The sequence below is a fragment of the Melopsittacus undulatus genome, chromosome 5 (genome assembly GCF_012275295.1).
Source record: "Melopsittacus undulatus isolate bMelUnd1 chromosome 5, bMelUnd1.mat.Z, whole genome shotgun sequence".
NCBI lineage: Eukaryota > Metazoa > Chordata > Aves > Psittaciformes > Psittaculidae > Melopsittacus > Melopsittacus undulatus.
Window position 1 is genome coordinate 17192737 of NC_047531.1, and position 18942 is coordinate 17211678.

General features: G+C 40.8%; 1 protein-coding gene across 1 annotated transcript; it reads left to right on the plus strand.

The window, feature by feature from the left end:
- The first annotated feature begins 1016 nt into the window (after positions 1 to 1016).
- On the plus strand, positions 1017 to 7363 carry LSM8 (LSM8 homolog, U6 small nuclear RNA associated). The gene is made up of 4 exons (XM_005146076.3): positions 1017 to 1145; positions 2175 to 2215; positions 3736 to 3863; positions 7113 to 7363. The coding sequence occupies exons 1-4, from the start codon at positions 1115 to 1117 to the stop codon at positions 7201 to 7203; spliced, it is 291 nt and encodes a 96-aa protein (XP_005146133.1). The 5' UTR covers positions 1017 to 1114; the 3' UTR covers positions 7204 to 7363.
- Positions 7364 to 18942: the final 11579 nt, after the last annotated feature.

The following is an 18942-nucleotide window of genomic DNA, read 5'->3' on the forward strand; positions in this document are numbered from 1 at the left end:
CTTTAGCTCACCGGACTCCTGACACTAAGGACACACTGTACGCATCAGGTGGACTTACCAGGAATTACTGAAGGCAGCAATAATCAGGGATGCATCAGAAAAATGGGCCACCAGAAAGGTAAGGGAAGAATGATGGTGACAGCTAAAGTTATAAAAACATTAAAAAGCACAAGTCCTTTAGGACACTCTGATTTGCCATTCCCACATTTATAGGTTATGGTGAAAGAGGATTCCTGTAACCATAAAATACAAAATTCTGCATAAGAACCACCACCTACTCGGCACTGCACATCTTTCCATAAAGAGGCATAATTTTGCTTGGATTGCATAGCTTGACTGCTTCATTTCTCTTTAAACAGCAACACAAGTCTTTGCTGGTAAACTGCTGCACGTGGCTTGGTGCCATGCCCGCTATACCATACGACTCAAGCACAATTCCACCTTCCTCAAGTCTCATCTTCCCGACATGCAGCTACCCGCCATTTCCCACAGAGACCACCACGGGACCACAGTGAGCAACACTTCGCGGGTGGCCTCAGGCGCCCACCCCACAGCCCTGTGGCTCTCAGCCAGGGCGCACCAACAGGTGCCAGGCCTCCTCCCAGCCCACCTCCCAGCGACCGCCTGCAAGAAGGGATATGCGGGTCCCGTGCTAGCATGAAAAACGCTACACCCAGGCAGCAAGGCGCTTCCCAACAACCCTAAGGCTGAGCAAATTAACTGCCCTTCCACCCCCCCACCGCTCCCCTCTACAACAGCAGCCGGCAGGGCGGGCTGAGTACGGACGACTGGTCACACTGCCCCTGTACCTCCCGCCCTCCACACTCAACAAGCATCCCTATGAATGGTGCCGTACTCCACACAGAAAACTAACCACCGCCTCCGCCACCTCCCATGCAACCCTGGCAGACGGTGCCTAGCCACAGCCCACTCGCATCCCTCCACGCATATGCGGAAGCCGCTCGTTTTGAACCCGGCCCTGCCTCAGCGCTGTTCGCGTATGCGGTGTACGTCATTGGTGTGCGCCGGAGGTGGCCGCGGGCGTTTCGGCACCGCAGCTGCCGTCTCGCGTGAGGTGGCCGCCAGCGCAAGGCGAAGCGCGGGAGCCGGCGCCATGACATCTGCTCTGGAGAACTACATCAACCGTATCCTGCCCCGCGGCGGTGGGAACGGGCTTTCCTTCTCCTTCGCGCGGGGGGACCAGCGGCTCGGTGCTGCTGAGCGATGGCGGCGGCCTGGTGGCTGCGGCACAGTGCGGGGGTTGGGTGCTGCTGGCATCGGGTACCTGCGGGCCCGCGGGTGTGAGCTTAGAGAAGTTCCCGGGCCTCGGCAGGCAGCTGAAGAGCCTGAGGCCTCCTGCTCTCGCGGCCGGTTGCTTTCCTTGGGCCCTTCCCTGCTGGTTGTGTCGATTTCCTTTTTACCTTAGGCTGGCTTGGCAGGTAAAATAGGGTCCCCTGTAGTACAAGTGGTGCGAACCTCAAGCTTGCTTGATCTGTGATGAGGAACGGGGTTCACAATTGGTCTGGACCCGTAAAGGGCGCTTAACATGTGTTTGCTTAGCAGCTTTATGTCGATCGCTCAAAAGTTGCGAGTTAGTGTTCATAGGATCATCAAATGGTTTGGGTTGGAAACGTTAAAGTTCAAGTGTTCTTTGAACCTTTTTGTATTCTTCATAACCCATGAGCAGTTTCAGTTTTATTCACAAATGGTAAGATACTAACAGAATTTTTCAGGATGATGGATATCTGATCATCTCACTGAGATAGTCAAGACTTAAGAGTGAGGGGATGTAGAATGCCAGACTCATGATCCCCACTGCTAAGCTGTTGTTAAGGACTTGGATTGAAATGTTTATAAAACTGTTCATATTGTTTCAATTTTGAGGTAGTGCAGTTAGTCTGGGGAAGAGAGGTGAACTAAAAATCTTCAGCCTGCTTTTAATCGTGTTCATGTTTCTGTATGACTTTGTGGCTGGGTAATGTGAAACTAAAAAATTGTGTGTTGTTAAATGTTTCTATCAACCATATTGGTTGATTTGTGTTTTTTTTTTTAAGTGCTGGTAGGTGTTTCTGGTTCTTAATGGATCTTAAAACTTACATTACATATGAATGCTTCAGAAAATGTTAATGGTTCTACCTCAGATATCTCAAAACAATTCCTTAGCGAATTATCAGGTACTGTTGCAGTAATTACTTCTGATGGAAGAATGATTGTGGTAAGACTTGTATCTTTAACATTTTTGTTTTCTCCATAAAGACTTTCATGGCAACAGAGGCACCATGCTAGGATATTATCACTTTTATGTTCACATCTTTACATGCTTTTGCTTTAAGGCTTTATTGCCATTATTTTATACCGTTTGACTTAAACATTTACTGGATCTTGCCTGTTGGCGTTGTCCATTGATAAATTTGTGCATACAAGTGCTTTGACTTATCAAATGGTGTTTCCTGTAGGAATGTACAAGAAAATGCCTTTTTTATTCAGTGATTTAGCTTCCATCTAAGAGTCCTCTTTGTTCGGTAGGTTCTTCACCTTTTATGCTAAAACGATTTCTTCCATGTGGTTACAGAAAAACATCAGCTGATAACTGCTGAAGAATTATGGGATTCTGTTTAAGCCTGGGAAACTAAGGGTTGCCAAACCGTTATTTATTAGCCTGTATAATGGTTTTGTTTTCTTGCTTCTGTGTTTGGGTTTCATTGGGGTTTTGGTTTGCTTGTGTTTTGGTTTTTTTTTTTGTTTGTTTGTTTTGTTTTTTCTCTTGTATTTCCCTCCCCTCATCTTTTATTCTTTTGTGTTTAACTTAATAATATGATCACTGAATGAAGATTATGTGTTTGTGCCTGTACATAGCTTTGTACAGAGAAAACAGTGCTTCTAGCAGAAAAATGCTAGCTTCAACAAACCTGCTGTCTGATTGGAGTCAGTCTGGTTAACTTTGTGTCCTGATACAAGATACTTTCTACCAAAAACATTGGAATAGGGTTGGTATATATGCCTCACTGTTACATGGCTACATAATATCAATAGATATTACCAGTGCTTGAACAAGTGGTTTACATGAGCTTTCAGTTGAAATTTCTTAGTCAATTGCTGATAGTAAATTGCACAAATAAATTATGCTATAATTTTTCCAAGTGCATATTGAAATGGTGCAGAAATTAATTTTGTGTGGATTTTCAATTTTTGGTTTGGTTTTTTGTTGTTTTTTTTAAGGGGGGTAGGTGTTAGTAATTTTGTGGAACCAAGCTAATCACTTTCAAAGAGATACCACTTAAAACTGCATTTTAAGAATTGTTTCAATATTGCTGACCACAAAAATCTATTTTGTTTGTTTTTCAAGTTGCTGATTTGATTTCTTGGAACTTCCATACAAGGAAAACTCAAGTTTTACTATAGAAACAATAAAATTAGTTGTCTAATTAGATTAAAATAAGTTGTCTAATGTGGACTGTCATTAGTAGAGGGGAAACTTCTTTTGATGCTAAGTATTACTGTAACTTTTTGGACAAACACTTGCTAAATACAAATACTTTTCTGAAACTGACAGTTGCTTTTAAAGGTTCATTCTCCAGCTGTTTATGTTTAAGCCTAACAATAAAACCTAAATAGAGCATCTGTTCTCTAGTACCTTTATATTGCAGCCTTGTTTAAGATCTCCATGAGAGCATAATGATAAATTTAAAAGGTAATTGGAGTTCTTTTTTGTATGTGGGTTGTTCTTTTTTTCAGGGAACCCTCAAAGGTTTTGATCAGACCATTAACTTGATTTTGGATGAAAGCCATGAACGAGTGTTCAGTTCTTCACAAGGAGTAGAGCAGGTTGTGCTGGGATTATACATTGTAAGAGGTGATAACGTGTAAGTATAGCACACTCTTGTTTAAACCAATTTAATACAAATTTTGTGTGTGTGTGTGTGTCTATACGTCTTGCTAGCCCGAGACATTGCATCTTTATTTTGGTGAGTAACACCAACAGTATTGTCAAAGTTGAAGCAACCAGGGAAGTGGTGGAGTCACCATCTCTGGGGGAATTTGGAAGACATGTAGATGCAGCACTTGGAGACGTGGCATAGTGGTGGATTTGGCAGTCCTAGGTTAATGTTTGGACTCAGTTATCTTAAAGATCTTTTCCAACCTAAATGATTCTGTGTTTGTATACTAAATAGCAAATACCTATGCTTCTGTTAACATTCTGTTGTAATGTTAAGATAGTGTTAGTACAGATTTAGAGCTATAGATTGCCAGCCATCTAGGAAAGGTCAGTATAAAGCTCAGCATTTTCGTTTCTTGAGTCTAGGCACTGTGTAGATGTTCTTTATTCCAGCCTGTGAGAAGCAGGATCTGTTAACCGAGAGAGAAGAAGGAACAAAAGATGAGAACTTGTGTGCAAAAAGTCAGCAGTCTGATTTACAAAGCTGACTTTTAACAGGATTTTTTTGGATGAGGTGTTCGTACAGAACGCTTTTTATAATCTGGGAAGTGCATGAAGGTTCTGGCTTGAAAGAGTAACAGCTGTTGAAGCTGATGTAGTGACAGGTCAAATACGTGAGTTTATACTTGATGTACAATACCCTAACAAAATGCTCATTAAATGCAGAGAAAAGTAGCTCATATGCCAAACAGATAGGAAGGATACAGGAGAACTGGAACGAAGGCCTGGTAAGTTGGGCCTGCTAGGAAAGCTACTTTTGCAGCAGCATTCTGAAACTGATGGCAAAAAATGAGGTTATTTTTTATCACAGAAAAAGAGAATATCATAGTGACCAACCTGTGAGCCTGGATAAGAATTTTAATCTTCTAATGGATATTTCTGTGCGGAGAAATGTGAAGACTTAGACTTATATCTAGGTGTGTTTAATATAATTGAGAAGGAGGATCATTTTGGAAACTTTCATCTCTTTTGACTTAAGCTTTTAAGCAAAAAAAAAATAGACAAATGTACAAAGGTAAGGCTGAGCATGCTACTTGCTAGTAACTTTTCAGATAGTACTGATGTGTATAAAAAGCCAAATAATTGTTTGCTGCTCTACTTTTTCACCATATCAGGCTGCCACATTACTCAAACTCAAAGCATTTTTTATAGAATTTTTTTTGTGACCTTAACAAACTCAGAATCATATTCATCAGAAGGAGTAATTCTGTATCCATGTGACTCCTAACATACTGAAGTTCAGCATCCTTGTAGGAAGAAGAAAAAAACCCAAACAACAGCTAAATAACACTAACTCCAAAATAGGGGACTTGGGGCTGGGGGAGACAAGATGGATGGGCCAAATAGAGAAGCTATTGAAAAGAAAAGCAGCAGTTATGGGATAAAATACTTCCAGGCATTTTTGTGTGCCTCACTAGAAGCTTGCAGTGAATAGGCAGCGTCAGTCAGAAAAACTCAGTATGTAAAGGTTTTCAGAAGGAAAAAAGGAGCTTCTGTTTTAGAAGTGTGTGATGAATTAGGGAAACCAAAGATATTATCACACAACTTCCTAGTATTAAAAATTATGTCAAAAAGCTGATTAAAACCAAGCCTCTCAAATACATGTGTGTGTGTTTTGCTGCATGAGAAGCAGAAAGCCTATGAAAGAGATGGCAGGAGTGGTGACAGATACTGTTTATGTCCAGGGAGTAAGATCTTTGAAAAAGCTATATTTCTACTTGCGAACTAAAGAGAAACTTGTGCTTTGTCTTAGGTGGTTTTTAATATAAGGAAATATTTTAAATTGTCACTTTGCAAAAAGCTAATAGTAACAAGTTTTGAAGATCAAATTCTCATGCAAGAATTCTGAAGGGGCTCAAATTTGAAGTGAGGCTTCACACTGATCAGTGCTTGAAGTCACTGAAGCTCTAGGCAGAGATGAAACTAAGAAAGATACTTGGCTGACCGTATTTCCATTTCAAGGCAAGTTAAATTCCTCTTTAGTTTCCAGTGACTGTCATGGGAACCTGGAAACCTATACTGGGATGTTCTTACTTGTAAGCTCAGTTTCACGCTGGTCTCTGGCTGTATTTTTGTAAATGCTGGTTCACTGGGAAGAAAGAATATTAAGGATTACTAGGAAAAAGACTGAATCAATAGTTGTTGTTGTGTCATTGCATTAACAGCTAGTGTGTCACTGTCATTAGAGGGGTGCAGTATGAAAATGCAGGAAGACTGCAAGTGAGAATAAGTAAAGGTATAAGATGTTTTCTGTCAAGGAAAGGCTGAATAGACAAGGGCTCTTCAGTTTAAAAAAAAGCACAGCTATAGTGGTTACTGGTTGCTGTGAAATTGGGAGTAGTATAAAGAAGATGGGAAGATAAGTACTTCACTTAAATTCCTGTAGGTTTTATTGTTACTGAAAATCAAAGATAATCCAACAATAAATTATCTATGAAAGTGTTTCGTGGCACACTGTAAAACTAAATGGGGGACCTCACTGTAGCAAGATATAGCAGAGACCAAAAATGAAACTTTATTCAGAAAGCTATTGGACGGATTAATATAACATAGTTTCTGGTGGCTGTTAATTCATTCTGTGCATGCAGCCACTAGCTTATAAATCTTTGAAGCAGTAAATGGAAGGGCATGCCAGAAGGATTAGACTCTTTGTTTTTATGTTCCCTTTGGGTTAGTTACCATCTTGAGCTAGTATGATGTCCATTACCTTAGCCTTCTTTTCTCTTTAAAGCAACTTTACTGAGTCCACTGGTGTGTTAGTCTCTTAACATGGCATAGGTGAAATATATATTCTTCATTGGATAAATTAATAACACTTTACTAGGGGGTGTTAATGGAAATTGTCATGTTTATCTGATGTCTTATGCACTTACAAATTGTTAGACATTGCTCTTGAAAATCTATCCTCTCTAAAAAGTTTCCAGCTCTTGTTTCAGAGGGTAACCTACTGCCTAGAAGAGACCATCAGTGCCTGGTTCTTATAGCCTAGATCTTTAATAAATAATAATAATAATTTAAATAATAACAATAAATAATAAACTTCAAAACTCTAAAACCTCTTTTAGATGGTATTTAGTGCCAAGAATATTTGAAGTTCAAATGACAAAGCTCTGCAATTCTAAAGAAAGTCTTCACCAGCTGTAACATGCTTGGTTTTGTTTTGTTTTTATTGCAGTGCTGTTATTGGTGAAATTGATGAAGAGACGGATTCAGCTCTTGACTTGGGGAATATTCGAGCAGAACCTTTAAATTCAGTTGTGCATTGAAAAGATGAACATGCACAAGGACTTTGTAAATCTTTGGTTGTACAGGCCTATTTAACAAAGTGGATGATTTTTACAATTGTGTGTAATTTGTTTGGTCATCAGTTTATTATGATTATGTTTTAGTTTTGCATGTAAATTAAAGTTTCTGCTTTTTACAAGAGATGCGGTCATTGAATTTCTGTTGGGATTTCATGCTGCATAATTTCAGTGTGAAATACATACTGGGAAATCTAAGGAGTATAAGTGATAGCCCTGGTATTGTGTATGTATATCTCATTCTTAAAATAAGATCTATTCCTAAATGTAAACCAAGGCTTTTTGTGTTAACTGAAGTTTATTTGGATATAGGTTAACTAACAGTCAATTTAAACATCTCTAAATGTAGTTCTGACTTAGAAGACTTAGAAGACCTTTTTGTGGTTTATGGGTTTTTTGATGTGTAGTGTAGAAAAGCTTTCACAGTCAAATTAGTGACTTCTGCATGTAATTGGGGTTTTTTTTGTTTATCAAACACTGTTCTTTGGTTCGTAAGACTGCTGGAGTGCAGGAATTCTTGGTGCCTTAATGCTTACAGCCAAATTGGAGAAAGGCAAACTTCTGAGCAGGAGCACAAGTACAACCTCAAATACACATATTTATTAGAAGCCCATTAAATTGCAGACCCACTCATTCTCTGTATTCTCTCAGCAGCTGTCATGTTGCTCAAAATTTGGGCAAGATTCATAGAGAATTGCGTGTTTGCTAATGGGTAGCCATTATCTTGCTAAAGTGTAGTTTAGAAGACACAAGTGTAGTTAGAGAAATTACTGCTTTTGCATGAAATCTCCCTTAACAGTGAATATAAGGATCACATGTAACCGTAATTGACCTATTCTTACACATCATCAACAGCCAAGTTCAGTGGGACAAGTTCTGTGCAGTCTAGTATGTTTTAGGCCACATGATATTCACTACTTAGCAGAAATACTGGTGTGGCAGTACAGGGTGTTGATGCTATTGCAGAAAGCTGTTTTCCTTCTAGTGTGCCAACAGGTCCAATATTATGCTACTCCCCCTCTTCCCCCCCACCTGCCCATGTGTAAGTGTGCTGTTGAAAAAAAAAAAAAGCTATTTTAGTGTATGTGTTAAGTGAGATTTGGTACTTTTCATTGCAAGCTCACAGGAAACCAAATGCATTGAACTTAAGATACTTGTCCTCAGTGGAATCTGGCTCTCAATTCTTAAACACATAGGTTGAATACTTGTGGAAACACTGGAACAACTGAGGAAAGATGTTGCTTTATAGCTGAGAAATTATGTTTGAAACTTAGTTATGGCACATTAATTCATATGGAGACCGTCTGCCTTGAACACATTCTCTGCAATTCAACTCCTTGGTACTGTGTTTCATTGAGGGCTTAAATATGATGAGATTCTGATCTTAGTTGAAACTTTCTCTACCCTTGAAGCAATGATTTCAGATGCAAAGCTGTGAAGCCAAGGTTGTTTTCTGCATGGATGGTGGAACAGACAGTTGCAGTCAGTGGCTCAATGTCCAAATGGGGACCAGTTAACAAGCGGTGTGCCTCAGGGGTTGGTGTTGGAAGTGATCCTGTTCAACATCTTTGTCAGTGACATAGACATGTTTGACACTGTCCCACACGACATCCTTGTCTCTAAGTTGGAGAGACATCAATTTGATAGGTGGACCACTCGGGGGATAAAGAACTGGCTGGATGGCCACACACAAAGAGTTGTGGTCAATGGCTCAGTGTCCAGCTTGAGACCAGTAAGGAGTGGTGTCCCTCAGGGATCGGTGTTGGGACCGGTCTTGTTCAACAGCTTTGTCGGTGACATGGACAGTGGGATTGAGTGTGCCCTCAGCAAGTTTGCCAATGACACCAAGCTGTGTGGTTTGGTTGATACGCTGGAGGGAAGTAATGCCACCCAGAGGGACCTTGACACGCTTGTGAGGTGGGCTGATGCCAACCTCATGAAGTTTAACCATGCCAAGTGCAAGGTCCTACACCTGGGTCAGAGCAATCCCAGGCACAGCTACAGGTTGGGCAGAGAAGAGATTCAGAGCAGCCCTGTGGAGAACAACTTTGGGGTGTTGGTCAGCGAGAAACTTTACATGAGCTGGCAGTGTGTGTTTGCAGCCAGAAAGCCAACCGTATCCTGGGCTGTATCAAAACGAGCATGACCAGCAGGTCAAAGGAGGTGATCCTGCTGCTCTACTCTGCTCTTGTCAGACCTTACTTGGGAGTATTGTGAGCAGTTCTGGTGTCCTCAACATAAAAAGGACATGGAACTGTTGGAACAAGTCCAGAGGAGGGCAACGATGATGATCAGGGGACTGGAGCACCTCCCGTATGAAGACAGGCTGAGAAAGTTGGGGCTGTTCAGCCTGGAGAAGGCTGTGTGGAGACCTCATAGCAGCCTTCCAGTATCTGAAGGGTGCCTTACAAGGATGACAGAGAGCATCTCTGCATCAGGTACTGTAGTAATAGGACAAGAGGTAATGGATTTAAAAGTAAACAGGGTAAGTTCAGGTTAGGTAGAAGGAAATTCTTTCCTGTGAGGGTGGTGAGGCACTGGAATGGGTTTCCCAGGGAAGCTGTGAATGCTCCATCCTTGGCAGTCTTCAAGGCCAGGTTGGACAGAGCCTTGGGTGATATGGTTTAGTGTGAGGTGTCCCTGCCCATGGCAGGGGGGTTGGAACTTGATGATCTTAAGGTCCTTTCTGACCCCAACTACTCTATGATTCTGTGAAGCTCATTAGCAAAATCCAGAGGCTGGCTAAGTACAGGAACTGCTGAAGCAGCAAAAACAAGATCTGGGAAATAATTTAATGCAGATGTCTAAACTGTGCTCCCTTCAGGTGGGTGATTTTGGCTTTTGCATGCACTCTTCTGTACCAGTGAAATAATGTGTGCAATGGGTGGGTATATCTTCAAGAAATTAAGATGTGTTTCCACTTTCAGGCTGACTTAAACTTAGGGCATTCTCGAAGGCATTGAGAAAGGTAAGTTTAAACTTCTTTTTAGAAAAGGATCCTAACAAAAACTGGATGCTGAAGGCCCAAATTTGTTGACATGCTTGTGTTGTCACAACTGATTGTTCTGCAATGGGATAAGCAAAGGATTGGGATGGTTGACAGTTACGCAGCTCTGCATGACAGAGCCTGCTCAGAAGAGCCTGTCTAAAACCTTGAAACTGGCAGCTGTGACATGCTTAGACAGCAGCAATGTAAAACTTTTCAGAGTTGTGGGGCTTGGTTTACACTCAAATTTTGTTTTAATTTCTGCACCAAAATTTACTTCAATTTGATACCATTGGCTTTGGTTTGGATTTGACCAAAGCCTCTTCTGTACTGGTAAAAAAGAATCAAAGCCAGGAGACACATTCAGGAGCGGTTTCATGAAGTTGAATCTAGGGCCTGATATGCTTATAGGATCTCTATAGTGTGTGTTGAGCAGGGGTATGTCAGCCGGTGTGTGCCAGCTGACTGGGGTGGAGGTCCTGTTTGCCATTTTTCACTACTTGTAGAGATGTAGCACAGCAAAGGTCTCCTAGGAGATGAGGAGTAGTAATGTCTGAAGAAAAAACCTTTGCTTTATTCTTGCTGAAGGGAAAAGTACTCTCAGAAAAAAAAAACTCTTTTTCAGACCTACAGTAGCTCCCAGTGAGCACTGACCACTGTGGCTCTCAGATGATTCCTCAGGGGTATGTGAAGAGCTCCTCTGAGCTAGGAAGAAGGGCTCATAGCCCACAGTGTTCTTGGAAAATGCCTTTTCCTGCAAGAAGCTTACATTAAAGATCCAATAAGTAACAGGTAATGTTCAGGAAAACCTAATGAGTCCTTACAGAGTAATAAACCAGTTTTACAAAAAACGAGCAGGGCAGAGAAAGGTGATGCTAAGGACAAAAGGAAGTAATGCTGAATTGGAGGTAATTATCATATTCCATTAAGTTTCCTGCATTGCCCCAGGTTGGTCACTTCCTCCTTTTGTTTGCTTAATGGAGATCTGGACTACTACTGGAAAAGGATGCTTCAAGTGTAATGACTGAGCTGGCTTATAAAGAGATCAATTATATTCATTTGGTGTGCCTGAAGCAAGAGCAGAAGCTGTCTTCTGTGGTCCAAGGGCAACTTCCTTCATTGCAACCCATGTGAAGTGCCTCCATGTCCACTTCATGTATTTGCAATCAGATTTCTTCATGGCCTACAGACAAGCTATTGGACTGAAAGAACATGGATTCTGTTATGAGGACTTAATTCCAACAGTGAAGAATTTCTGTATGACTCAACCTTTTCTATCAACAATAGCCCACTACCCTTAGTTGCTGAAGTTAGTGCTTATTCTTCAATCCATTTTATTGGTAAAGCAGCTGAGAGACATAAAACACACTGTGCTAAACTGAAGATAAAGTCCCTGTTGTTTGTATGATATTTATCTCATGCCATAGCAAATGTACCAGATGTGTATGCTTCGGTAGATGCTTTATACCCATGGTAACATAATTCCCCCTCTTGGCCTCTGCTGCATGGAGAATTCTCTGCTGAGAATTTTATTCTGCAGATCAATACATAAATGATCCTAAATACCAGGGTTGTGTTCCCCATGGATTGGTAAGAAATGATTTAATTTATTCCACAGTTAATATAATGAATACCAAGCCAAGAGCTGTTATTCCTTTAGGAATTAAATGATAACAACCACGAAGGTACTTCTCAAGAAGGTAGAAGCCTCAGATGAAGATACTTGCAAACTGTAAATGCGAGTCTTGCCAGGGAAACATGAAGGTGGTTTGTGCTTGCCAGCTATATTTGGTTTATGGCACATTTTGGCTCCTGTGTATGCAGCTCTACCAATTTTTAGTAATTTTCTTACTTCTGCTTTCCAGTTGAGGAAACTTCAGTTTATTGATAAGAATTATGAAAATAAGTCTGTGGATTTTTAAGTGGAAGAGTGTTCTTCAGGAGCAGTAAAGGTCCAGAAAATGTGTCACATCAGTCAGTCTTAGCTTCCCTGTTGCTTAAATAATAAGGCATACTTCATGTATCAAGTATTCACAGACAAAACACCCATGAAACCCAGATGTGCTAGAAGGTGGTATTTGCACAGACCAAGATTTCAGGTGAGGGAGAGAAAACTTGTACCAGGTTAAAAATGTACGACAGGAGATAGTAAGAGCCAGGCATTTGTCCTAGAACACCTGTTCCCGATAGCCTCTTCCAGTGTGCTGTATTCTGTCTCAGGGTCTCTTTCAGGGGCCTTTTTTTAAACAGGATTTTTTTACAGTAATATCAGAAATGCTCTCTTTCAGTGGCAGCTTTTTCACTGAAGAAATCAAAAGCTCCACTGAAGAAGGTGGAAATCAAAGCTGAAAACACAATAGCATTCAGACTTCTGCCAAGAACTACTTGCTAGTGCTAAAAGCCTGACCTTATCTAGATGGTAATATCTTCCTTTCTGGAGCCTTGCAGCACATTCCTGGAACTCTGGAACTTGTGTTGAACAATGTGCTACTGCCGTTCAGCCTTGTATCAGTAACAGTGCCACTGAAAGCTGAACTTTTTGTGTGTTACTTGCACTTTTAAATAAAAGTTGTTTGTTACTTTAGGGAGCACAAGAGCATGAGCGTGTACTGGTTTTGTCCACTAGACCATCTTTAACTGTTGTTCTAACATCATCTTTTTGGTTTATATTCTAGATTTATCTTCATTTAGTGTGGATTTTTCCAGCAGTGATGATTACAGTGCTCTGCCTAAAACCTGGAATGGAAATTATACAGGTGGGGAAATCAAAGCTGCATTTGAGGTAGTGAAATCCATAAACATTAGAAGTAAGCAGGATGGAAACCTGTTCAACATGGAAGAAGTTAGCTTTTACAGCAATGCTCATAGCAAAATTCTCTTTCACACGGATGAAATTATGGTGCATATGATTCATATTATGAGAAATAATGAGAAATTGTGAGAAAGTGTTCTTTATGTGGAACTACTTTAAAGCACTAGAATTTAATACAGACACTTCTTATCCTAAGATGTATGTGGGGAGATTATTATCATTATGTTTCTTGCTTTGAATTTTTGTGTTTAAATCTTTGGTAATTCTCACAAGTACAGTTTCAGACTTCACCTCTGCTTATGATGCAGACGAATGCTGTAGTGTTTCTGCAAACTGGCCACAATTGCTGGTGGTGTATGACAAGGTTCTGCAGTATTTGCAGATGGAACACATGACGGAACATGCAGGTTATATAATGTTCTCCAGATGCAGGAGATGAATTCTCAAAATTGTATTAAAAGTAACATGCATGCAAAAGACCAGAAAAAAAAATCAGCAATAAACTCAATAGCTGTTTATAACGTTTTCAAATTCAGTTTATAGCATTTCCAATGAATAAGCACAATTTTTTGCAACTACCACCTAAATACCACTTCATCTGTATAATTTCGTGTATACAGACTGGACTTAGAATCACAGAACAGTTTGGGTTGGAAGGAACTTTAAAGATCATCTACTTCCTACCCCCCAGCCATGGACAGGGACACCTTCTACTAGACCAGGTTGCTCAATGCCCCATCCAACTTGGCCTTGGCCATTGCCGTGCATGGGGCATCTACAGCTTCTCTGGGCAACCTGCACCTGTGCTTCCCCACCCTCCCAGGGAAAAATTTCTAATGTTTAATCTAATTCTGTCAGTTTAAAGCTTGTCTTGTCACTACATGCCCTTGTAAAAATCCCTTCTGCAGCTTTCATGTAGCCATCCTTTGGGTACTGGAAGCTGCTCTAATGTCTCCCCAGTCTTCTCCAGGCTGACCAAACCCAACTCTCTCAGCCTGTTTTCTTAACAGAGGTGCTCCTCTCTTATGATCTCTCTCCAACAATTCTGTTTTGCAGCAAGTGGCAGTGCTGAACAGAAGCCAAGGCAGGAAGTGATTATGGCTAAGGAGCTGCTGCTGATTGAAAATATGTGATGCTGCAGAGGAAGCATCACACAATAGAGCCTCAGTTAGCTTAGAAATAGATTTCAAAAACAGGGAAGATGAAGACGTAAACAGTCAATAGGGCTGAGGCCCACCTTCTACCAATGAGATCACTAGCATTAGGAGTGTGCAGATTACTTCCATGATTAAATTGCAAGTGCAAAATGCATGGAAGTGTGTACTTACCAACACCAAATGGAAACAGCCTTCTTGTTTTTTTCTGTTTCTTCTTCTGTTTATCCCAATTCATCCTGGATGCAAGTCAGGTATAAGTGCAACTTAAATCTGACAAGTACAAATGCTCACGGTCTTTGAAAGGCTGGCTTAAGGTTCTTTTGTGTAACTATAATGTGGTAGGATTGCTGTCTGGCATGGTACTTAGGATTTTCAAGACTGCTTCGTGAAAACTTGTCAGCTCACATTAAATTAAAACTGCCAGGATCTGAGTGGAAAAAGTCTATGATGAGAAATGGCACAGAATTCAAATATCTGTGAGTGAGCTACCGTTATAATTAAATGATGACTGATAAAACAGCTCCCTGTTTTATCTAGAGAGTAGTTTAACAGCCTGCATAGTTTGTAACATCCAAGTAATATTTAGTGTCATGCTCTAACTTCTGATGCCACCATTTTTCAGAAGTCCAGCCAGTGCAGAAACCAGTCAGAAAAAAAACTTGGGAGTTGTATGATTTTATTTATGGATAAGACATGGATCACGCTTTACAACCACACTGTGCCTGTTAGTAGTTTTGGGTTTGCTTCTTCGGAGTTTCACCACCAAAGTGCAGATAGCAGCAGAATTGCCCTTAGCTGAAAAGGAGGTGCCAGGCTACCCTACTGCTAATGCCACATTTCAACACAGACAGGTACCCAGCACAATGTCCTTCAGCATCTTGGGCCCTGAGCATTTATGTGAGCAGTGAAGTTCCCATTCACTCTGCCAGGGACCACTTGAGCCTTTATAATTTAATGAAAGGAGAAACTTCTAAGATGACAAACATTCTGCTACAGCACCAAGAAAGGTTTAATCAGCGTAGATAATCTAGAAATAAGGAAGTATAGTTACGTTTGAAAAGCCAGTGATCCAACTTTTTTCCACATATTTCTGGTACATATCTTTGTTTGTTCCTGTCTGCACACCCAAAACATGTACACATCTTGTCTTCCATGTCCAAAATGAAAGCTTATTTTTCCTTACAGTGACTTGGGCCCCTCATGTGACAGATGGCAAAATGCAGTTGCAAGATTTTGTTTCAGGAATAAAGTTGGAAGGCAATTCAGCCAGTCATTTATAGAGAGGAAATTAAATTCAGCCCATGTTCAAAGTAACTTCTTTGCCCCGAAATACACACCCCTGCAACTCTTGAATCAGAGGACAGCATAAAACAACTCAAAATTAACAACAGTAAATACAAAGACACATTGCTGGTTAGGTTGTTATGAGGAATTATTTGGAAAAGGGAACTGGAATGGGCCTGTATGATTCAGGATTCCTTGGTGAATACGTTCTGCTGTGGCTGTCTAGCTGCTGTGAAAGGAGTTTCAGTTTTGAAATGGGTTATTTTTGCCTTGGTGCTCTAGAAGTATATAAGCATGATCCTGTTTCATGAAAAGCCATTAAAGAGGAGCATTTGCATTGTATAGTAACTGTCTATTCATTCTTGCAACAGGGAATGTAGTTGTGTACATGGGATTTTGGTAATAAAACTGGAGATAAAAATTACTTTTCTCCAAGGCCATGGCAACTGGCAGTTCATCAGCAAGAAGGGGACTAGCAGTAGTGTTCCTGTAGATGCCATGAGTGTCTATAAATGTCAAAGAGGCTTTCTGTTTGTTTACAAAGATGCCTAGAGCTCCACACTATACAGAGGCAATGCTATGGGCATCTGGGGATGGTCCTATGAGGTGGGAGCAGAATTCACACTCCATTTCTAGAGTTAAAACAGAGAAGCCAACAGAAGATAAAAAGAGAAAATTATCTTTGTCCTTTGCAATACACAGCTGTGCTCACAAGGTCTAACTAGGCTGTGGTCCAAATTATCCTGAATAAACATGAATGGTGCTGCTTGCCTGTGTAACAGTCACTGTCCTTGTCATGTTTACAGCAGTGATTAAATTGATAGTAATAATTTGATTAATAATTCATCATGGTTAGAAAATAGTAGAATGGTCAACTATCAAAGAACTCTCAGCTGAAGTAGTGCTTAAGCTTAGGAAAAGGTGGTGCTACCAATGGAAAGCAATTTGTATGTTCAAGGCTGATAGCGTGAAGAAATAAGGTTATCAGCTTGGATCTGCCAATACAAACAGTGAACACCATCTGCTACTGGTAATACGTAACCAATGGGTAAGAGGAGGCAGGAGTCAAATTGATGATACAGTAAAACTGAGTAGCTGGTTTGTCAACTGTGTCCTAGGAGTCTTCTAGGTATCCTGGTATAGCTTCTTTCTGTTATTTAGCAGTCTATTGTAATGATTGACTCTAGGTGCACAACTGCACGTTCAAAAGAACAGGCATTCTTGCCGAGGAGACAGATCTGCAGACCTCCGTTTTAGCTTTGTGTGCACAACAGTTTCTGTATGCACAGACTTGCAGCAGAGGCTGCCTCATGAAGGGACAGCCAGCCTTCTGCAATGAAGTACCCCAAGGATCCCCGTGTGTGGCTTGTTTTTCCACAGACATCTTACATTATCAGTAGGAAGCCAAGGTATTACCACTGAAAACTGGTGAGCAGTTCATCATGCCCATTAGAATCACATCTCTCTGCTTTTCTCAAGAGTTCACATAGTTGATTTCTCCTGTGACAAACCTGAAGACACCAAAGCTGTTGAGAGTGTCCCTACAAGCTGGCTGGCTGCAAGACACACAGATATCTTTCTGCCCCTCTATAAACGGAAGAGCATAGCATGAAAACCAGCTTGCAATACAAAAAATAAATTAAATGATATTATCTGTTACTGACACAAGATCCCTGGTTTTAATAGCACTGGAGGGCACTGAAGGCTACACATAGACACATTTTGGGGAATTCAGGGCTTTAAAAATAAAAAAGGCATTATTGTGTGGCCTTCTGATTTTTTTTTTTTTGTAGCTGTGATGCTCCAGAGAAGCTGGAGTGGTATTAACTACAGGACTAGGATTCACTCCTGTTAGGAAACCTCACTCTGCAGTTCCAGCACATAAACCATAACTGTTCAGCGTTGAGGCTTTCTGTGGTGATGGCAGACTCAGAAAGGAAAGGTTTTTTCCCCTGTGTATCTGGAATGGCCTCAGACTCCTGTTTTCTCCAACAGTTTCATTTGACCTTTCAAGACTGAATCATGACCACTAATCTCTTTTTTCTTACTAATACCATGTAAGACATCAGGCATATGAAAGAAATTGCTTTGGAAGGATGGAAACACAGGAACTATACTATGAATAAAATTGTGGAATATGCTGAAAAGCAGACAATGGCTGGAGCCAAAAGGGTTGGAGAGAAGCAAATGGTGACCGAGGAGAATGCTGAAAGGAAAAGACACTGCTAGTACACAGGTAGACTGGCATACCATAGACAAGAAGCTGGATATTTTTTCCCTAAGTATGGAAAATGAATCTGCACCTCATCTGGAAGAAGACTGCCTGACACTGTTCTCTGGTGCTGAAGGTGCAGTGGATAGGGTAGAAACTGAAGGGAAAGAGCTCCCCTAAATCTGTCTGAATAGATGTGGTTTGATAGTGGGAAACATGCTGCATTTGGCTGTTCAAGGTCTCATACAGCTCAGCCTTGCTTAAGAAGGCGTTCTTTGTTTCATACAGACGAAGTTCTGGAATGCAAAGAACAGTGCCAATGGCGTACAAGAGCAAGCCAAAATTCCCTTGTTCACATGCAATTTGCTTGTATTGCTTGCATAGCATGAACAAATTCCATAAAACAATCCCTCAACATGCACCTACTATGTTCAAGTAGTATGTGATCAAGCACTGAGACACTAGGTAAGCAATCCAGACACCTAGTCAGAAATTATGAAAGACAGACTCCTATGCAGGAGATAGATTCCCCGTTTTATACAACAGGATTCAGCTCTGTTTCAGGATAGTTACCTCATATATTGCCATGTGATGTAGTAGCAGCACAACTCTCAGGGTAGCTGGGGCTGTTTCCAGCAAGTACCCACTTTTGAGAACAGGTTTTTCTCTCTAGTGAACAAGCAAACAAACACATCCATCTTTAAAGTTAATGGATCCACTAGAGTTCCTTTTATTGTTATGTGAGATGTTAATTCCGTTTGTCCAGTAAGCAATAACCTTCACTTCTGAGAGCCAGCAAGCAGTAAGAAAGCATTTACCACTGGCTTTTCTAGGCAAACAGAACTTGTAGCTTGCTTGGTTTAAGTAACAGAAATTTTATATCCAGATATGGGTGGCAAGAGGTGTCTGTAAGGTAAAGGGAAGATGAAAACAGATCAAAGTTGGTTAATATGCTTACAGGACACCAGATTTACATTCCCTCTGAAAGCATCAGTGAAGCAGTGAGAGCTGCAGAGGTCAGCAGATGCCTGGGTATTTCAGAAATCTCAAACCTCATTGGTAGCACTACTCAAACAGCCTTTAACTGAGCTTTCAAGCCACTACTCTGTCAAAGAACAGCAATGAAAAAACTTATGTTTTGTGGCTACAATTAATGCAGCATCATTTGAAGAGAGCAAAACCTGGGACACCTTACACTGTTTGCTCTTGAGGAAAAAGCAACTGGCATACTGAGATTTTCTGAAACAGAGTC

What these genes read in the sequence shown, in the direction of transcription:
- LSM8 (XM_005146076.3), top strand. Translation starts at nt 1,115, where the DNA reads ATGACATCTGCTCTGGAGAACTACATCAACC. An exon ending in TCTGGAGAACTACATCAACC is followed by an intron (nt 1,146 to 2,174) that starts GTATCCTGCCCC and finishes GCGAATTATCAG; the next exon opens with GTACTGTTGCAGTAATTACT. An exon ending in CTGATGGAAGAATGATTGTG is followed by an intron (nt 2,216 to 3,735) that starts GTAAGACTTGTA and finishes TCTTTTTTTCAG; the next exon opens with GGAACCCTCAAAGGTTTTGA.